Source organism: Notolepis coatsorum, assembly GCF_963971535.1.
Source record: "Notolepis coatsorum genome assembly, chromosome: 3".
In the NCBI taxonomy this organism is placed as follows: domain Eukaryota; kingdom Metazoa; phylum Chordata; class Actinopteri; order Aulopiformes; family Paralepididae; genus Notolepis; species Notolepis coatsorum.
In genome coordinates, this window is record NC_140167.1 from 80,858,731 (window position 1) to 80,881,230 (window position 22,500).

The window sequence follows — 22,500 nt, forward strand, 5'->3', positions numbered from 1 at the left end:
CACACAAACACACGAACACTCTATCACATCACACCTGCCAAGGTAACTAACACACACACTCACACACTCACACACACACACACACACACACACACACACACACACACACACACACACACACACACACACACACACACACACACACACACACACACACACACACACACACACACACACACACACACACACACACACTATCACATCACACACACACACACATACAGTATGAACACACACACATGCATATACAGTATGCACACACACACACACACACATACACACACACACACACACATATACTGTATGTACACTCACACACACATATATACAGTATGATACATACTGTATCGTAATATGGTATGGTATGGTACTACAGTATGCATACACACACATATATATACAGTATATGCATGTGTGTGTGTGTGATTCTCTTAGCCTTGCAAGGGCAAGGCTAAGAGAATCATTAAAGACTCCAGTCACCCGAACAACTGCCTCTTTGAACTGCTGCGGTCAGGCAAGCGATACCGGAGTCTCAAGGCGAGCACAGAAAGACTCAGAAGAAGCTTCTATCCCCAGGCCATCAGGCTGCTAAACGAACAATGAATGAACACTACACAACAACAACCACCAAACGCACATAGCACACACATCCACACGCACACACTCACTTTAAACAAACACACTGTAGCACCCACTCCACACACTTTATAGCACACACCCACTTTAAACAAACACACTGTAGCACCTACTCCCCACACTTTATATTTATTGATGAAGGACTGCACTACAACTCGTACACCTTACTGTAAATTGTACCTAAAATTGTACCTCATCCCATTTCTGCTTTGCACTAGATAGTACTGTACATTAGTACACTGCATAGTATTGTATATTATATGGTAACTCAGAACATTGTACATATGTCTATACCGAACACTGTGACCTCATTTTTCTTCTTCTAAATTACATGCTATATTATGTTATTTGATACTATCTTGTCTAGCACAGTCTCTGGAGCGTAACAGTAAGAAGCATTTTGTATGAAAGTATTCTGTACTTCTGTATGACAACTATTAAAGAACTTGAACTTGAGTATGCACACACATATACAATATGCATGCACATACACATACACAGTATGCACACACACATATACAGTATGCATGCACACACATACACACACATATACAGTATGCACACACATATACAGTATGCATGCACACACATACACACACATATACAATATGCACACACTCATACAGTATGCACACACACTAATATATAGTTTGCACACACACACACATACAGTATGCACACACATATACAGTATGCACACACACACACTAATATATACAGTTTGCACACACACACACACATACAGTATGCATACACATATATACAGTATGCACACACACATACAGTATGCACACATACATTAATATATACAGTATGCACACACATATATACAGTATGCACACACACATATATACAGTATGCACACACACTTGTATATTCAGTATGCATACCATCACACACACACACACACACACACACACACACACACACACACACACACACACACACACACACACACACACACACACACACACACACACACACACACACACACACACACATATATATATTATGCATACACACATACACTTATACAGTATGCACACACACATATATAGTAGTGCTATCAATCGATTAAAATATTTAACTCGATTAATCACATGATTGTCCATAGTTAACACACACACACACACACACACACACACACACACACACACACACACACACACACACTTCAGAAACAAACATAGTATCAATGAGAGCATCAATAATACACCTGAGTGAAGTCTAGTAAAAAAAATTATAATAATTAAAAAAGAAAAAGAAAAAATCTTAAAAGTGAATCGTGAGTTAAAAAAAATAGTGGCATTAATAGAATCGGGCGATAACGCGTTAATACCGCGTTCACTTTGACAGCCTTAGTATACAGTATGCACACACATGTATATACACACACACACACAAACACACATACATACAGTATACATGCACTCTCACACACACACACACACACACACACACACACACACACACACACACACACACACACACACACACACACACACACGTATACAGTATGCACACACACACACATACAGTATGCACACACACATACACACATACTGTATATATATATATATATATATATATATTTTTTTTTTTTTTTTTTTTTTTTATTATTGCAAAACAAAAATTATTAAAAGTCAGTACTCAACACACAATGCATAATGAAACTTTCAGTAAAGGTGGTTAAAATATATGCAAGTACAGAAACAAGATAAAACAAAATTAGTCTATAATAACATTTTAACCGTATACAGTGTATATCCAGCGAAATTACAATTATATAAATGTTAGTATATAATATACCCCTAATACCTATTTTCTAAAACCCTACACACATATGCTCCAGCTCGAACCCCCCCCCTCCCGGACCCCCTCTTGGATAGTACCTCCATTATCCCTCACTCCTAACCAGACACTACCATTATAAGCTAGCTTTTATTCTCTCCACCACTTCTAACCACATTGACATTTTGGATTCATTGAGACCCAGAATTCTTGCTGTAGATATTTCTTGATATATCACATCGAGATATGTAAGAAACCACACTTTTCGGCACATTTTTTCCGGTTGAAACCAACGTGATGCGATCAGTTTTTTAGCTACTGTGATACCCGATAAAACCAATCTCTTTAGTTGTGGATTCACTGCAAACTCAAAAACATCATTCAATAGTAATACCGAGGGGTGTACAGGTATATTCCAAGATACGAGTATTGATAATTGTTGGGACACATCTTTCCAGAATGCCTTAACTGGTGGGCAGTCCCAATACATGTGCATAAATGTTCCTTCGTCCCCATTTGTACATTGGGAGCATTTGGAGTCTTGTTTAAGCCCCATTTTGCACAGCCTTATAGGAGTCAAGTATGTCCTGTGAATATAGTTCAGATTGATTTGTTGATGATCCGGGTTCCTTGATGTAAGTCGGACATTTGCCCAGGCTCCTTGCCAATCAAAGTCATTTTCCAGGTCTGGTATATCCCTCCTCCAGACAGTGTCTAGTTGAAGGGTTTCATACGAGGACGTTAGTAATTGATAATAAAAACCTGATACAAAACCTCCCAATGTTTCTCTTTCATAGAAAAATTTGTGGTATCTGTGGTGTTCAATTGGTATGAGTAATGGAACACCGTGAGACCTCAGACAAAGTCGTAACTGTATGTAAAAAAGCCATGTGGACACGGTGAGGTTAAACTTTGTGCATATTTCGACATAACTACAGAGGCCCTTGTTATTAAAAATATCCCCTAATGAGTGTATGCCTTGCTCTTCCCATATAGGGAATCTTATAGGGCGTTTTCGCATTAAGAGTGCATTGTTATTGAATATGGGAGTGTGATTATGCCATTCTTGAGGGTTAGGATATTTCTTTTGTGTTTCCCGCCATGTTCTGATTGCATGGGTAATTATTGGGCCAAATTCTCGCTCACAATGCTTGATTGAAAGTTTAGTGTGTGCTATGTCTTTTAGTCTCTGTGGGGCTACTATGTTTTCTTCTAATTCTCTCCAAGATACCAAAGCCTGGGGGTCAAACCATATCTTCAGTGGTCTTAATGTGAAGGCCTTAAAATATTGTAAAAAATCTGGAACTGCCATGCCACCGTCTGCTTTATTTCTCTGTGCGGTGGATCTTTTTATGCGAGGTGGTTTGTTATTCCAAATAAATTTGTATGTGGAGGTTTGTAATCTTTTCCAGTAGCCCTCTGGAGGAGGTAACGGAAGCATTGAGCTGAAGAAATTGATTCTTGGTAATACATCCATCTTAACTATTGATACCCTTGCCTGTACTGAGTTTTTAAGTTTTGCCCACCTGTCCAGGTCGTCTTTGATTTTGTTCTGTATTTTTGTGTAATTGTGCTTCACCGTTTGTCTTATGGTGGGAAATATTTCCACTCCCAAGCATCTAAAATGTTTGACCATGGGTATCGCACCTGGGAGGGTTGTGTCTTTTTTTGCACTGATGTTAAGAGGAAGAAAAGCCGACTTAGGCCAATTTATTTTAAATCCCGATAAATCACCAAAGTTCTCTATCAACTTGAGTATATGCGGCAATGTGTTGTTGGGGTTTTGCATGAACAATATTACGTCGTCCGCATATAAACTAATTTTATGTTGTGTGCCCTTGATTACTATTGGTTCTATGTGTTGGGATTGTCTTATAAATTGTGCTAAAGGTTCTAATGATAGATCGAATAGTCCGGGACTAAGAGGGCAACCCTGTCTGGCTGAGCGTGATACCGGAAAGATATCGGAGATGAATGTGCCTGTTGTAATCCTGGCCGATGGGTCCTTGTATAGTACTTTAATCATATCAATGAATCCTTTTCCTAACCCCATCCTTTCTAATACTGCCCATAGAAACGACCATTCCAACCTGTCAAATGCTTTCATAGCATCCAGGGATAGCATCGCCTTAGGTGTGGTGTCCTCTTTGTCTGCGTCTAGTACGTGCAGTATTCGCCTTATGTTATCATTGATCAGGCGACCTTTTATGAAGCCTGTTTGGTCCGGGTGAACTAAAGACGTCATATGCTTTTGCAATCTGATGGCTAATATCTTAGAGTACAGTTTGACATCGGTTCCGAGGAGGCTTAAAGGTCGGTAACTACCGCACTCAGTGGGGTCTTTGTCTTTTTTGTGAAGAACTGAAATGAGTGCGATATTTTGGTGTTTATGGAAGCTTCCCTCTTTGACTGAGTATAAGATCATATTTAGTAATAAGGGTCCAAATATGTCCCAGCAAGAAATGTACATTTCTGATGGGATACCGTCAATTCCGGGAGCCTTGCCGTTTTTCATTCCGGATATGGCCTTCTTGAGTTCTTCTAATGTGATCGGTGCTTCTAACTGTTTAGCGTCGTCCTCCGAAAGTTTAGGGAGAGTAATTTGATTAAGATATGTGTCTAATTTGTCTTGATCAAAGGTCGTCTCTGAATTATACAAATCGGAGTAGAATTCTTTGAATGTATCGTTTATTATTTCGGGTTCTGTTACTAGAGCTTGTTGTTTCCTAATGGCAGTTATATCTGCAAATTTTGCATTAACTCTTAGTCGCATGGCTAATAGGTGACTAGGTTTAGATCCTTGGAAGTACTGCTGTTGTCTTGTGCTGCGTATTTGCAATTCCGATTTTTGTCTGTATATTGCTTTGATCTCTGTCTTTAGAATGTTAACTTGGTTTTCTAGTCTAGTAGAGTTGTTGTATTTTAAAGAATTAAAAAGAGTTGAGTAAAGCGTTTCCATTTCAGACAGTATATATATATATATACAGTTTAATTATTTTTTTTTTTAACCGTGATGAGTCTGAACACCACCAGGCTCGTCACAATATATATATATATATATATATATATATATATATATATATATATATATATATATATATTGTGACAAGCCTGGTGGTGTTCAGACTCATCACGGTTCAAAAACAAACAAATTCAACTGTCCACACAAGTGCAATTTCAATCAATAAAGAATATTTATTGAATAGGGAAGAATATTGTCCGATGGGCAATTAGTAGGGATGTCCGATATTATCGGCCGACCGATATTATCGGCCGATATCGGCAGTAAAATGTGATATCGGAAAATATCGGTATCGGTAAATTTTTTTTTTTTTTTTTTTTTTTTTTTTTTTACATTTATTTAACCTTTATTTACCCAGGCAAGCAAGTAAGAACCAATTCTTATTTTATTTATTGTCAAAAGTATGCATGTTGGTTTAATTCAACAACAAGAGATATGTAATGTTAATTTTTACTTTTTTAATTATCATATTTTCCACAGATAATGCTTACATTTAGAAAGCCTTTTGAATGCATCCAGTGAAATTATTAATTACCTGAAATTATTCATTTTTTTTGGGGGGAAACCCTGCATATATCGGTATCGGTTGATATCGGTAAAAAAGCCAATATCGAGCATCCCTAGCAATTAGAATGGTCGTAATACATTCCAAGGTCAAAAACACAAAACAGGCTCTCGTACAAAAAAGGGATTGTTCAATACTCAGAGTAGTCGTCCGGTCCAGGGTCAGTACACAAGGGGGTTTCTCAGCCAGTCTAGGGTCCAGTACACAATGAACACCTTTTCGCCTTCACCTCTCCTCTCCACTACCTCTCACCTCACAAAACTCCGTAATAACAATCTCTCTCTCCGTACTTCGCTCCTAACTCACCTCCTCTCAACTAAACTCTGTCTGTCCTAGTGTTTTATGTTATGTGTGTCTGGTGTGTGTGCGTGTGGGATGTGGCTTTCTCTCCTCCCGTGGCAGTAGTATCTCTGCCACTATATATATATATATATACATACATACATACATACATACATACATACATACATACATACATACATACATACATACATACATACATACATACATACATACATACATACATACATACATACATACATACATACATACATACATACATACATACATACACACACATATACAGTATGCACATACACACATATACAGAATGCACATACACACACATATACAGTATGCAACCACACACATATATACAATATGCACACACACATATACAGTATGCACAAACACACACACATACACACACAAACAGTATACAGTATATGCATGCACACACACACAGACACATATACACAATACAGTATGCACACACACATATATACATACAGTATGCACACACACAGACACACATATATATACAGTATGCATGCCCTCACATACACATACAGACACACACACACAAACACATACAGTATGCATGCACACACACACACATACAGTATGCACACACAGTATGCATATTTTAATACGCATTACTCCCTGGACCAGCTTTCCGAACCGCAACAATGGCCTGTTGAGATTCTCCGGAGAATGGGACCAGAGCCTTTGTTCCTTGATCCCAGGAACAAACGAACCAGACGGCGTGGGAAGAGAGCTGGGATCCGTAACAGGCTGAGATACAGACGCCACCGAACGCCATTGCCCAGTATATTGCTAGCCAATGTACAATCAATTGACAATAAACTGGATGATATCCGAGCAAGGATTCAATACCAAAGAGACGTTAGGGACTGCAACGTTCTCTGCTTCACCGAAACGTGGCTCACGCCGGAGGTTCCAGATCACGCGATTCAACCAGCGGATCATTTCTTTATCCATAGGAAGGATCGGACACAATCAGAGTCCGGTAAACAACGTGGTGGAGGTATTGCCTTCATGTTTAACAAAAATTGGAGTGATCCAACGAATGTGAAGGAATTATCCAATCACTGCTCCCCAGAACTGGAATATATAACCATCAAGTGTCGTCCTTTCTTCCTCCCGAGGGAGTTAACGGCGATCATCCTGGTCGGAGTGTATATTCCACCGCAAGCCAACAACAACGCCGCGCTCTCCAGACTCCACGACGAGGTAAACAATATACAAGCGACGAACGTTAACGCCGCCATTTTAGTACTGGGAGATTTCAATAGCGCCAATCTGAGAAAGGTATTGCCTGATTTCTACCAGCATGTGACTTGCAACACCAGAGGCGGTAACATCCTAGATCACTGTTACACGCAATTTAAAGGTGGCTACAAGGCTCATTCTGATAGTGGCTTTGGCAAGTCAGATCACGCATCCATTTTCCTTACACCAAAGTACAGACAAAGAATTAAAAGTACTCCCGTAGTCTCGCGAGAGGTGCAGAAATGGGATGTGACGTCAGAGGATACACTAGTGTCAGTGTTTCACAACACAGACTGGATTGTATTCCGCGACACAGATAACATTAATGCCTACACGGAGACAGTGCTGGACTATGTCTGTACTAGGGTGAAAGAAACAATCCCCACTACCAAAATGAAAGTTTACCCAAATCAAAAACCCTGGGTAGACAAATCCGTCCGTGAAGCTCTGAGAGAGCGCACCAAAGCATACAATGACGGCCTAGTGGCAGGCAACATGAACGACCACAAGGTGGCGCAACACAACGTAAGGAGGACAGTGACAGAGGCCAAACGACGCTACAGGGATAAAATTGAACTCCAGTTTGAACAAGCTGACTCTAGAGCTATGTGGCAGGGGCTCAAAACGATGACAGACTACAAAGGCGCCTCCCTCAAACTGAACAGTGACATCTCCTTAGCAAACGACCTCAATACCTTCTATGCGAGGTTTGATGCTGGTAATAACAACACCAGCTCACAAGCCTCGGCAATGAGGGGGGGGGGGTCGGCTGCTGATGGAGGCGCAGTGTTCAGGGTAACAGAGCATGAGGTGAGGCGGACCTTTAAAAAAGTGAATATCAGGAAGGCAGCAGGTCCGGACGGCATCCCCGGCCGCGTCCTAAAAGTCTGTGCCGACCAACTGGCCCCAGTATTCACTGACATATTTAACCTGTCCTTAGAACAGGCTGTCATCCCCACCTGCCTGAAGAAGTCCACTATTATCCCTGTACCCAAAAAATCCAAGCCTGCTTGCCTCAACGACTACCGCCCTGTAGCTCTCACCTCCATAGCCATGAAGTGCTTTGAGAAGCTAGTAAAGGGCTACATCTGCTCCTCCCTCCCCATCAACATGGACCCCCTGCAATTTGCATACCGCCCCAACAGGTCCACGGAGGACGCCATATCCCATGTGCTGCACACAGCAGCATCACACCTGGACAAGAGGCAGGGGAACTATGTGAGAATGCTATTCATCGACTACAGCTCGGCATTCAATACCATAGTCCCCTCCATACTCATAGCCAAGCTCAGGGACCTGGGCTTGGGCTATGACCTCTGCCAGTGGGTCTTGGACTTCCTGACTGGCAGACCCCAGGTGGTGAGAGCAGGCAACTGCACCTCCTCATCCATCACCCTCAACATAGGGGCCCCCCAGGGCTGTGTTCTGAGTCCCCTCCTCTACTCCCTGTACACACACGACTGTGTGGCTCAGCGGAGTAGCAATACAATCGTCAAATTTGCTGACGACACAGTGGTGGTGGGCCTGATCTCTGCCAACGACGAGAGGGCCTACCTGGAAGAGGTCAAGGTCCTGGCGGGATGGTGCCAGGAAAACAGCCTCTCCCTGAACGTCAGCAAAACAAAGGAGATGATTGTGGACTTCAGGAGGTCGGGGGTCAAGGACTACAGCCCCCTCAGCATCGACGGGGCACCGGTTGAGAGAGTCAACAGCTTCAAGTACCTCGGAGCCCACATATCCGAGGACTTGAAATGGACCATACACATTAACAGTGTGGTGAAGAAGGCACGACAACGCCTCTACTTCCTCAGGCGCCTAAGGAAGTTCCAAGTCAGCCAGAAGATCCTTAAGAACTTCTACTCATGTACAATAGAGAGCATCTTGACCGGCAACATCACCTCCTGGTTTGGGAATAGCACTGCAAAAGACCAAAGCAGACTACAAAGAGTGACACGTTCAGCCGAACGCACAATCGGAGGGGGGCTCCCCACCCTCCAGAACATTTACTACAAGCGTTGCAAGGGGAAGGCTAAGAGAATTATTAAGGACTCGAGCCACCCGAACAACTGCCTCTTTGAACTGCTGCCGTCAGGCAAGCGATACAGGAGTCTCAAGGCGAGCACAGAAAGACTCAGAAGTAGCTTCTATCCCCAGGCCATCAGGCTGCTAAACGAACAATGAATGAACACTACACAACAACAACCACCAAACACACATAGCACACACATCCACACGCACACACTCACTTTAAACAAACACACTGTAGCACCCACTACACACACTTTATAGCACACACCCACTTTAAACAAACACACTGTAGCACCCACTCCCCACACTTTATATTTATGGATGAAGGATTGCACTACAACTCGTACACCTTACTGTAAATTGTACCTAAAATTGTACCTCATCCCATTTCTGCTTTGCACTAGATAGTACTGTACATTAGTACACTGCATAGTTGTGTATTGTATATTATATGGTAACTCAGAACATTGTACATATGTCTATACCGAACAACTGTGACCTCATTTTCTTCTTCTAAATTCATGCTATATTATGTTATTATGTTATTTGATACTATCTTGTCTAGCACAGTCTCTGGAGCGTAACAGTAAGAAGCATTTTGTATGAAAGTATTCTGTACTTCTGTATGACAACTATTAAAGAACTTGAACTTGAACTCTACTTTATTTGGTTCCACAAATTATTACATAAACAGGGAATCAAATATATCGGGCCAAGCAGCACTGAACACTTAAGGGTACACATAGCACCTCCTTCTCCATGCAGCTAAGATGCCAATAATAGCTGAGACAGAGCAATATTTGGCTATTTGTTTGGCTTTTCTCTTTGACATTGCAGCAATTCTCAGACCGCTCATACATTTACATTTATATACATGGACATGACTTCAGAATATAAGTATACTATATCTACACTTGTACCCAAGGCTGGTTATCACATTGAGCAATGGTTGTTATTAGGGATGCTCGATATTGGCTTTTTTACCGATACCGATATACCGATATTGTCCAACTCTTAATTTCCGATACCGATATCAACCGATATCAACTGATACCGATATATGCAGGCCCCCCCCCCAATTTTTTTTAATAATTTCAGGTAATTAACATTACATATCTCTTGTTGTGGAATTAACACAACATTATGCATACTTTTGACAATAAATAAAATCAGAATTTGTTCTTACTTGCTTGCCTGGGTAAATAAAGGTTATAGAAATGTAAAAAAAATAAAAAATAAAACGTTATTTTCCCATATCACATTTTAATGCCGATATCGGCCGATAATATCGGTAGGTCGATAATATCGGACATCCCTAGTTGCTATTGTATATACTTGTCCTGGAAAGCCTGGTCCATGTACAGGTCAAAGGCACAGCCTACTTCTAAGATTAGCACCTCCCTGTGGCTGGTGTCAACAAAAACAACATCAGGTGTATTTGGGATGTTAGCAAAGACATTATTGGTAAAACCAAAACATTCTGGTAGCACTCTAGTATACTTGTACATTGTTGCACAACAATTGTTCTCACATTGTTGTAAGATGTTTTGTACCGCATCAGACACAATGTTCACAATACGGTCATGACGAGCTATGTACAGGTGTTTGTATGCATTACATCCATTTGTTATGTGTGCAATGGATTCTACTGTAGGTGTTGTTGTGAATCCTGATGGTTTAAACAGAATGGACTGTGAATGTGAGGATACCAGGTGGACAGATTGTACTTAGTAGGTAATACCTGCAGTCTTGCTTTAATGGTACATTTCCAAACATCCTCACCAACAGCGGCGTTCTTAAACACTGAGGGCGGAATCCACAAATAATGGATTGCGCGGTGCTAATTGCACCCTTAACTGCGTGAGTTTAGCATGCGGTATCTGCTCTGTCTTTGCGAGCTATCCACTAAGGACATTGCGCAGATGAGATACTAGCGCAGACACGCCCATATGTGTGCAGTTTGCTCCTGATCTGCTCCAGCGCAGTTTGCTCATGGAGCAGTCTGCACCTGACAGCGCTGTTGGCATTCGTATTGTGTTTTGTTTACTTCGTAATGTATAGAGCTTGCTTAATTTGTATTTTCATGACACATTGCGTTTTTTGTTTTTGTCACTATCTTTCGTCATTGCATTTGTTTGTCATCCCCAAATAAATAATTTTGAGCAGACCTGTCCATAGTGCAGAATCTGTATACCGAATTTAGGCACTGTGCCAGTGAAGATATTTTATAATTAACAAATATTTTTTGTGAGCCAGTTGTATTTAATGTTTAGTTAGGATAATAGAACCTGCATTATCATATACTCCAGAATACACTTCATTGGCAGTGTTTCCAGCTCCTCATGGACCAGATGAAACGTTATAAATTAAAAGTTTATTCTGGAGCATATGAGTGTGTGCAAGAGCAATGCATAACACAAATAAAAGTTGCAGCATGATGCAAAATCAAAATCTCATTTCAAAATCAATCAATCAATGATGCAGACAACATTGGGAAAGCCGAAAACGTTAACCTCTTAACAGGCACCCCCAAAATTGCCCATTTTAGTTTTCGTTTTTGAGGACTGCATACTTTTTTTGCAAACCAAAACACTTTACTGTATACTTATAGCACATGCATGAGCCTGGTCTCTTTTGAAAGATGACATTCTGAGGTTTCTGATACAATGAAGATAATTAACTTTTAGTGCTAATGAAATAGTGTAACATAGGTCTGAACTTGAGTTGTAGAAAAACTTGTTACTCACGTTTTTCTGTAGTAGTTAGTAGTCCAGAAGTAGTATTTCCCCAGAAATGTGTATGGCTGAAACGACACGCGGGGTCCATAGCCTGAAGTTTTGTGTAGTACATGACCAAATTTCATAGAAATCCGTTCAGAAATGAGTGATTAGGAGCGATTTTGGTAAACTGTGTAGCGTTCCTGGTTTTTATTTCCTCAGACTTCAATTCATTCCGCGTTTTTTCTCTTCCTGTTTTCGCTTGTGACTTCTCACCTAGATCCCTGATTAGTACATCCCCATGTGAGGTATTATTGGAAAGCCACACTCATTGGCTACAACCCTGTATAATCATTTTCAAGATCGCCAAATGATTGACGGAGCTAGAGCCCCGGGAGTCAGTGTTGTATTTGTACAACATATGGCTCATTTGCATAGAAAGGGGAACATGTTCCGCCCATATTTCCTCATTTAAATATGCGTTAATTGCACCGCACGCAATGCTGATGGAACGCAGTTACCACCTCATTTCACCTGTTGCACCTCCTCTGTGGATAGCAAACTGTGTTTCAGCGCTATTTGCACCAGCTTTGCATCGGAAAAAGCCACGCAAACCCTTTGTGGATTCTGCCCTGAGTGTGAGACTGAGTGGTCAGCAAACTCTAAACAGGCTAGCTTTCCCTGTAATCTGAGTCCACACCAGTGCTGCCTGATCTCAGACTGCTTCATGCTAAGCAGAACCCTCCTTGCAGAGTCTCTGTGCAGTTCGACAGTCTCTTCCTGCTGTGTTGTGATGTTGGCCTTCACAACCACACAGGGGTCTGTGATAAGTTCATCAGAGACAGGGACTTCAGTCTGTGTGTTGAGTCTTGCCCATTTCAGCTGAACTCCAGTCTGGTTTCAGAGGTCATTGATATCTGGCCAGTCAGACCAGACCCCGAAGCCCTTGGCCTGAGAGTCAGTTTCCCAGAGTCTTTCCTCCTGAAGCCGAAGAAGTTATTCTGGCCAGGGGATCTTCCTTCTGCGTAGATCCAGCAGGATAGAGGCCCTGGTCATTTCTCTGACAGTGACATCACATTATTAAGCATGTGGAGCAGGTGGGCTAGCCTGGTGGCTATGTAGGTCACTTGACATTGAGGACTCCCAGCCTTCCCTCTCCACATGGGAGAAAGAGCATGCCCCATGTGGAGTGTGTGTTGAGGCCCACCGACTTTCTGACCAGCTGAACAGATTTGTTTGTCATTTCTCTCAGTGCCTTGAGAGGGATGTGTACATTGGCAAAGAGATGTTGAATTTTAGCCAGAGCCACCTCTCTCACAGCCTGAAGCTTCATGAGGATGGGGAGGGGGGACAAGTCATTCAGGTGGAGACGATGGAGAAACTCTGTAGTGAGCTCCTCGACCTAGGGCTGGGCGATATGACCAAAAACGTTATCGCGATAAAATTATAAAATTATTTTCATATAATTCGATATCGATAATTATCGTCGATATAATGTCTGTCAAGTTTAATTAACTTCTTATGCTGCTGCGAATGTCTCGAGTCGAGTTGATGTCGTCATCAGTCCGCGCACGTTAGCAGTTAGCCGACAAGCGGAATATCTCATGACAATGTAATAAATATGACACTAAAATACTCTCTTCCGCCACAATACATTGCAACGACGTCCACTGTATACCCACACTACTATAAACGTGGCCTCAGAATTCACGCCACACACATACTCGGCACGTAAATATATAAAACATCGCCGTGCAAGCTAGTTAACTTAGCCAGCCTGTTGCTTCTAAGCGGTGTATTCCATGAAAATGTGCTAAATATGACACTAAAATACTCTCTTCCGCCACAATATATTGAAACGACGTCCACTGTATACCCACACTACTATAAACATGGCCTCAGAATTCACGCCACACACATACTCGGCACGTAAATATATAAAACATCGCCGTGCAAGCTAATTAGCCTAGCAAGCCTTGTTGTTGAGTGAGTCCTACCTCTCTACCCAGAGGTGCAGCGCGGGTCTCCTTCGCTCTCGGCCATCTCCTTCACCGATTGGTTGTTAGTGCGTGCTCATATCCAAGCTTGGAAAATCGATATATCGAAACTTTGCGACCACGTTTCATGTTTATTTCGAGGAAATAATTTATCGCGATAGTTATCGTTATCGTTTTAACGCCCAGCCCTACCTCGACCTGCTCCCCCCACTCTCCAGCGATGTTAAGGTATGGGTAGGTCTCATTATGGGAATACACCTTGATGGGTTGGCCCATTACAAGAAAGGAGGGGGACTTGTCGTTCTTGGCCTTATACCAGCGGTTGCCTCCACTGCGGCGCTCATGGTGTATGGCACACTTGGCTTGCTTCACCTCCAGCCCTGACCATTGGGGGCACTCCTCAGTGTGTGCCAGCATGTTAATGATGACATCTTCCTGTCGTGATGACACCTGCACGTCGTCCGCGTATCCCTAGCCCCTTTCGTGACTGTGATGCACGCCAACAAGGTTTGACTGTTAAAACACAGACACTTGCTCCTCAATAGGAACGCAAGCAATATTCACCATGATGGACTGGTTTTGGATGAACGGTTCATTATACAAGTATCACAGAGAAATGTCAAAGGTACTCACAGTTGCCAAGGGTTTCACACAAAAATACGGGATGGTTTGAAAGCTCGGCGTTGCTAATAAACATTTTAAATAATTTTTATAAACGTGTAATCATCACCGAGATCAGTGTTGCATCAAAATGGCTTACTCTTTTTCTTCTGCTTTGTGACATGCTGTGATTGCTGGGCGCACCAGGCATGTGACAAAGCAGAAGAAGAGAAGAAGCCAATCACAGCGCTCCTTTCGTGACTGTGATGCACGCCAACAAGGTTTGACTGTTAAAACACAGACACTTGCTCCTCAATAGGAACGCAAGCAATATTCACCATGATGGACTGGTTTTGGACGAACGGTTCATTGTACAAGTATCACAGAGAAATGTCAAAGGTACTCACAGTTGCCAAGGGTTTCACACAAAAATACGGGATGGTTTGAAAGCTCGGCGTTGCTAATAAACATTTTAAATAATTTTTATAAACGTGTAATCATCACCGAGATCAGTGTTGCATCAAAATGGCTTACTCTTTTTCTTCTGCTTTGTGACATGCTGTGATTGCTGGGCGCACCAGGCATGTGACAAAGCAGAAGAAGAGAAGAAGCCAATCACAGCGCTCCGGCATGTCACAAAGCGGAAGAAAAAGAGTAAGACATTTTGATGCAACACTGATCTCGGTGATGTTTACACGTTTATAAAAATTATTTTAAATGTTTATTAGCAACGGCAAGCTTTCAAACCATCCCGTATTTTTGTGTGAAACCCTCGTGCAACCGTGAGTACCTTTGAAATTTGTCATTCAATACCATAGTCCCCTCCAAACTCATAGCCAAGCTCAGGGACCTGGGCTTGAACTATGACCTCTGCCAGTGGGTCTTGGACTTCCTGACGGGCAGACCCCAGGTGGTGAGAGCAGGCAACTGCACCTCCTGATCCATCACCCTCAACATAGGGGCCCCACAGGGCTGTGTTCTGAGTCCCCTCCTCTACTCCCTGTACACACATGACTGTGTGGCTTAGTGGAGCAACAACACAATCATCAAATTTGATGACGACACAGTAGTGGTGGGCCTGATCTCTGCAAACGACGAGAGGGCCTACCTGGAAGAGGTCAAGGTCCTGGCGGGATGGTGCCAGGAGAACAGACTCTCCCTGAACGTCAGCAAAACAAAGGAGATGATTGTGGACTTTAGGAGGTCGGGGGTCAAGGACTACAGCCCCCTCAGCATCGACGGGGCACCGGTTGAGAGAGTGAACAGTTTTAAGTACCTCGGAGCCCACATATCCGAGGACTTGACATGGACCACACACATTGACATTGTTGTGAAGAAGGCACGACAACGCCTCTACTTCCTCAGGCGCCTAAGGAAGTTCCAAGTCAGTCAGAAGATCCTTAAGAACTTCTACTCATGTACAATAGAGAGCATCCTGACTGGCAACATCACCTCCTGGTTTGGGAATAGCACTGCACAAGACCGAAGCAGACTACAAAGAGTGACACGTTCAGCGGAACGCACAATTGGAGGGGGGCTTCCCACCCTCCAGAACATTTACAACAAGCGGTGCAGGGGCAAGGCTATGAGAATCATCAAGGACTCCAGCCCCCCGAACAACTGCCTCTTTGAACTGCTGCGGTCAGGCAAGCGATACCGGAGTCTCAAGGCGAGCACAGAAAGACTCAGAAGAAGCTTCTATCCCCAGGCCATCAGGCTGCTCAACGAACAATAAACACTATGCAACAACCATCAAATGCACACAGCACACACATCCACACGCACACACTCACTTTAAACAAACAACACACTGCAGCACCCACTCTCCACACTTTAGATCACCTAAACACACTTTATATTTATTGGTAAAGGATTTGCACTACAACTCAGTACACCTTACTGTAAATTGTACCTAAATTGTACCTCATCCCATTTCTGCTTTGCACTATATAGTATTGTATATTAGTATATTGCATAGTATATTGTATATTGTATGGTAACTCAGTTACTTCTAGTCTGCATCGAACATTGTACATATGTCTATACTGAACACTGTGACCTCTATTTTGACTTCTTTTTACATGCTACTTTATTTTATTTCATACTTATCTTGTCTAGCACAGTCTCTGAAGCGTAACAGTAAGAAGCATTTTGTATAAAAGTATTCTGTACTTCTGTATGACAACTATTAAAGAAACTTGAACTTGAGCAGAGAGAGAGAGAGAGAGAGAGAGAGAGAGAGAGAGAGAGAGAGAGAGAGAGAGAGAGAGAGATGAGTTTGCATGCTGTAGATCAGAGCAACATGAACCTGTTTACATGATGTAGTTCAGAGCAACATGAACCTGTTTACATGATGTAGTTCAGAGCAACATGAACCTGTTTACATGCTGTAGTTCAGAGCAACATGAACCTGTGTTTACATGATGTAGTTCAGAGCAACATGAACCTGTGTTTACATGCTGTAGTTCAGAGCAACATGAACCTGTGTTTACATGCTGTAGTTCAGAGCAACATGAACCTGTTTACATGATGTAGTTCAGAGCAACATGAACCTGTGTTTACATGCTGTAGTTCAGAGCAACATGAACCTGTGTTTACATGATGTAGTTCAGAGCAACATGAACCTGTTTACATGCTGTAGTTCAGAGCAACATGAACCTGTGTTTACATGATGTAGTTCAGAGCAACATGAACCTGTTTACATGATGTAGTTCAGAGCAACATGAACCTGTGTTTACATGCTGTAGTTCAGAGCAACATGAACCTGTGTTTACATGCTGTAGTTCAGAGCAACATGAACCTGTGTTTACATGATGTAGTTCAGAGCAACATGAACCTGTGTTTACATGCTGTAGTTCAGAGCAACATGAACCTGTTTACATGATGTAGTTCAGAGCAACATGAACCTGTTTACATGATGTAGTTCAGAGCAACATGAACCTGTGTTTACATGCTGTAGTTCAGAGCAACATGAACCTGTGTTTACATGATGTAGTTCAGAGCAACATGAACATGTGTTTACATGCTGTAGTTCAGAGCAACATGAACCTGTTTACATGCTGTAGTTCAGAGCAACATGAACCTGTGTTTACATGCTGTAGTTCAGAGCAACATGAACCTGTTTACATGATGTAGTTCAGAGCAACATGAACCTGTGTTTACATGCTGTAGTTCAGAGCAACATGAACCTGTGTTTATATGATGTAGTTCAGAGCAACATGAACCTGTTTACATGCTGTAGTTCAGAGAAACATGAACCTGTGTTTACATGATGTAGTTCAGAGCAACATGAACCTGTTTACATGATGTAGTTCAGAGCAACATGAACCTGTGTTTACATGCTGTAGTTCAGAGCAACATGAACCTGTGTTTACATGATGTAGTTCAGAGCAACATGAACCTGTTTACATGCTGTAGTTCAGAGCAACATGAACCTGTGTTTACATGCTGTAGTTCAGAGCAACATGAACCTGTGTTTACATGCTGTAGTTCAGAGCAACATGAACCTGTTTACATGCTGTAGTTCAGAGCAACATGAACCTGTGTTTACATGCTGTAGTTCAGAGCAACATGAACCTGTTTACATGCTGTAGTTCAGAGCAACATGAACCTGTGTTTACATGCTGTAGTTCAGAGCAACATGAACCTGTGTTTACATGCTGTAGTTCAGAGCAACATGAACCTGTTTACATGCTGTAGTTCAGAGCAACATGAACCTGTGTTTACATGATGTAGTTCAGAGCAACATGAACCTGTGTTTACATGATGTAGTTCAGAGCAACATGAACCTGTGTTTACATGCTGTAGTTCAGAGCAACATGAACCTGTTTACATGATGTAGTTCAGAGCAACATGAACCTGTGTTTACATGCTGTAGTTCAGAGCAACATGAACCTGTTTACATGCTGTAGTTCAGAGCAACATGAACCTGTGTTTACATGATGTAGTTCAGAGCAACATGAACCTGTGTTTACATGATGTAGTTCAGAGCAACATGAACCTGTGTTTACATGCTGTAGTTCAGAGCAACATGAACCTGTTTACATGCTGTAGTTCAGAGCAACATGAACCTGTTTACATGCTGTAGTTCAGAGCAACATGAACCTGTTTACATGCTGTAGTTCAGAGCAACATGAACCTGTGTTTACATGCTGTAGTTCAGAGCAACATGAACCTGTGTTTACATGCTGTAGTTCAGAGCAACATGAACCTGTTTACATGCTGTAGTTCAGAGCAACATGAACCTGTGTTTACATGATGTAGTTCAGAGCAACATGAACCTGTGTTTACATGATGTAGTTCAGAGCAACATGAACCTGTGTTTACATGCTGTAGTTCAGAGCAACATGAACCTGTTTACATGATGTAGTTCAGAGCAACATGAACCTGTGTTTACATGCTGTAGTTCAGAGCAACATGAACCTGTTTACATGCTGTAGTTCAGAGCAACATGAACCTGTGTTTACATGATGTAGTTCAGAGCAACATGAACCTGTGTTTACATGATGTAGTTCAGAGCAACATGAACCTGTGTTTACATGCTGTAGTTCAGAGCAACATGAACCTGTTTACATGCTGTAGTTCAGAGCAACATGAACCTGTTTACATGCTGTAGTTCAGAGCAACATGAACCTGTTTACATGCTGTAGTTCAGAGCAACATGAACCTGTTTACATGCTGTAGTTCAGAGCAACATGAACCTGTTTACATGCTGTAGTTCAGAGCAACATGAACCTGTGTTTACATGATGTAGTTCAGAGCAACATGAACCTGTTTACATGCTGTAGTTCAGAGCAACATTAACCTGTGTTTACATGATGTAGTTCAGAGCAACATGAACCTGTGTTTACATGATGTAGTTCAGAGCAACATGAACCTGTTTACATGATGTAGTTCAGAGCAACATGAACCTGTTTACATGATGTAGTTCAGAGCAACATGAACCTGTGTTTACATGATGTAGTTCAGAGCAACATGAACCTGTTTACATGCTGTAGTTCAGAGCAACATGAACCTGTTTACATGATGTAGTTCAGAGCAACATGAACCTGTTTACATGATGTAGTTCAGAGCAACATGACTCTGTGTTTACATGCTGTAGTTCAGAGCAACATGAACCTGTGTTTACATGCTCTAGTTCAGAGCAACATGAACCTGTGTTTACATGATGTAGTTCAGAGCAACATGAACCTGTTTACATGCTGTAGTTCAGAGCAACATGAACCTGTTTACATGCTGTAGTTCAGAGCAACATGAACCTGTTTACATGATGTAGTTCAGAGCAACATGAACATGTGTCTCATGATGACACATATCTCTACCCTCACTCAGCTTAGAACAACGACAGTGGGTGGGTCATTTCGTGACACCTCGGCCGTGTCTCTCTCTCTCACCAGGTAACAGAAGTCAAATAAAAACTCAGCCCCTCCCCCCTCGTGTGTTTGGTAGGAGTGACAACCTTTGACTGGCGTTGTCTGATGGCTCGCCCCTTTTCAACCTGTAGTCTTTTATAAAGCAGGGAGCTGGAGCTCAGTAGTTTAGGACTATATCTCTGGAGCTCAGTAGTTTAGGACTATATCTCTGTAAAGCAGGGAGCTGGAGCTCAGTAGTTTAGGACTCAGGGTGGAATATGTTTTGCCCATGTGGCTGTCCACCTGTCAGAGAGAACATGAAATGAAATGAGAATTCATCCTTTCATTTAATTGCAATTTCTTCTCTCTCTCTCTCTCTCTCTCTCTCTCTCTCTCTCTCTCTCTCTCTCTCTCTCTCTCTCTGTCTCTCTCTCTCTCTCTCTCTCTCTCTTTATGTCTCTCTTTATCTCTATCTCTCTGTCTCTCAATATATATATATGTTTATCTCTCTCTTTATTTTGTTCTATCTCTCTCTGTCTCTCCCTATCTGTGTCTCTCTCTATCTCCCTGTCTATCTCTCTCTGTCTCTTGTTCTCTCTCTGTCTCCCCCATCTCTCTCTCTTTATCTATTTCTCTGTATATCTGCCTCTCTCTCTATCTATCTCTCTCTGTCTCTATATCTCCCTGTATCTCTCTCCCTCTCTCTCTCTCTCTCTCTCTCTCTCTCTCTCTCTCTCTCTCTCTCTCTCTCTCTCTCTCTCTCTCTCTCTCTCTCTCTCTCTCTCTCTCTCTCTCCTCTCTCTCTCTCTCTCTCTCGCTCTCTCTCTCTCTCTATCTGTGTGTCTCTCTCTCTATCTCTCTCTCTCTCTCCCTCTGTCTCTCTAGAGTCTACAGACGAGGAGGTAGAGAAGCTTCATTGTTTAAACCACAGTGGTTCTTCAGCAACGTATTCAGACTACTCTCCATCTCAAGGGTCCTCTGGCTCCTCTAACCCGCCCGGAAACAGTCACTCTCATGCACACCCACACCCACACACGCACTCACACTCTCACACACACACACCTGCCCTTCCTGCCCCCAGCAAGGACCAGACCCCCCAGGCTCACTGGACTAACAGGTATGTGAAGACACACACACGCACACACACCCACACACACACACAGACACACACACACACACACACACACACACACACACTGACACACATACGCATTCATACATACATACTGTACATACACACATATGTGACAGCGACCAGCGACCATCGGCATTTTCCTGATTTTTACGGATTGTGAAAGTACAGTAAGCTTTCCAATAATACTCATACATAGAAATCGGGAAATATTTGAAGAACATGTGCTTATTTGAATCTAGTTCAACCGCAAGTCTCAGCAGAGAAAAGATGAGAAAATGCAATCTAAAATTTGGCTGCAACAATAGCTCTTAAAGCCACCCCTAACCACTCCCCCACTGGATTAGCTGTCATCTGTCAGTGACTCAACAGTACTTAGGTGAAAATAGCTGCTATACAACCTGAAACACAAGCTACAAGTCCCTGAGGGACACAACAAAGTTATCTAGAACCTTGCAGTTTTTAAGGATCGTATTCGGGCCGCCACATACTCGCACGCACATCGCGGCACTTTGCCCTCGTCTGTCGGCTCCGGGCTGCGGTTTCGTAAGAAACTTCAGAATGTTACCTTTCAAAAGAGACTCATGCATGCAGTGTTGTAGTCGAGTCACTAAACCTCAAGTCCGAGTCGAGTCTCGAGTTCCCTCGAGTCCAAGTCCGAGTCACCAAAGAGGAGCCAGAGTCGAGTCCCCGTTACCCTAGTCTGAGTCCGAGTCCAAGGGTGACTTTAATTTAGATTGGTTGGGTAGTAATTCTGGGTATCTCAAGGAGGTTAGTGAAACCCTAAACCTAACCCAATTGGTTACGGAACCAACTAGGCCAAACCCCAAAAATCACTCAAAATCGACTTTAATTTATAGATTAGACAGGATCATTGCTAGTGGAGTATTCGATTTAGGAACCAGTGACCATTGCTCAACAGCCTGCATCAGGAATACTAAGCTAAAGAAAACAAAATCACACAATATTATAAAAATAAATCTAAAACATTTCAGTGATCAAGCTTTCCTATTTGATCTTCTCAATAGTGACATATCATATACTTCTGAAATTCCGGATATAGAATTGGCCTTAGACTTCTTCATTAAA

At 42.2% G+C, this 22,500-nt stretch overlaps 1 protein-coding gene across 1 annotated transcript in view; it reads left to right on the forward strand.

Annotated features, from left to right (window-relative positions):
- Positions 1-22,500, forward strand: part of lrrc7 (leucine rich repeat containing 7) — a gene marked incomplete at both ends in the record, with an annotated part of 328,845 nt that overhangs the window by 232,190 nt on the left and 74,155 nt on the right. Inside the window, 1 exon segment of the mRNA XM_084311260.1 lies at positions 21,165-21,396. Coding sequence (XP_084167386.1) covers positions 21,165-21,396 — 232 coding nt within the window.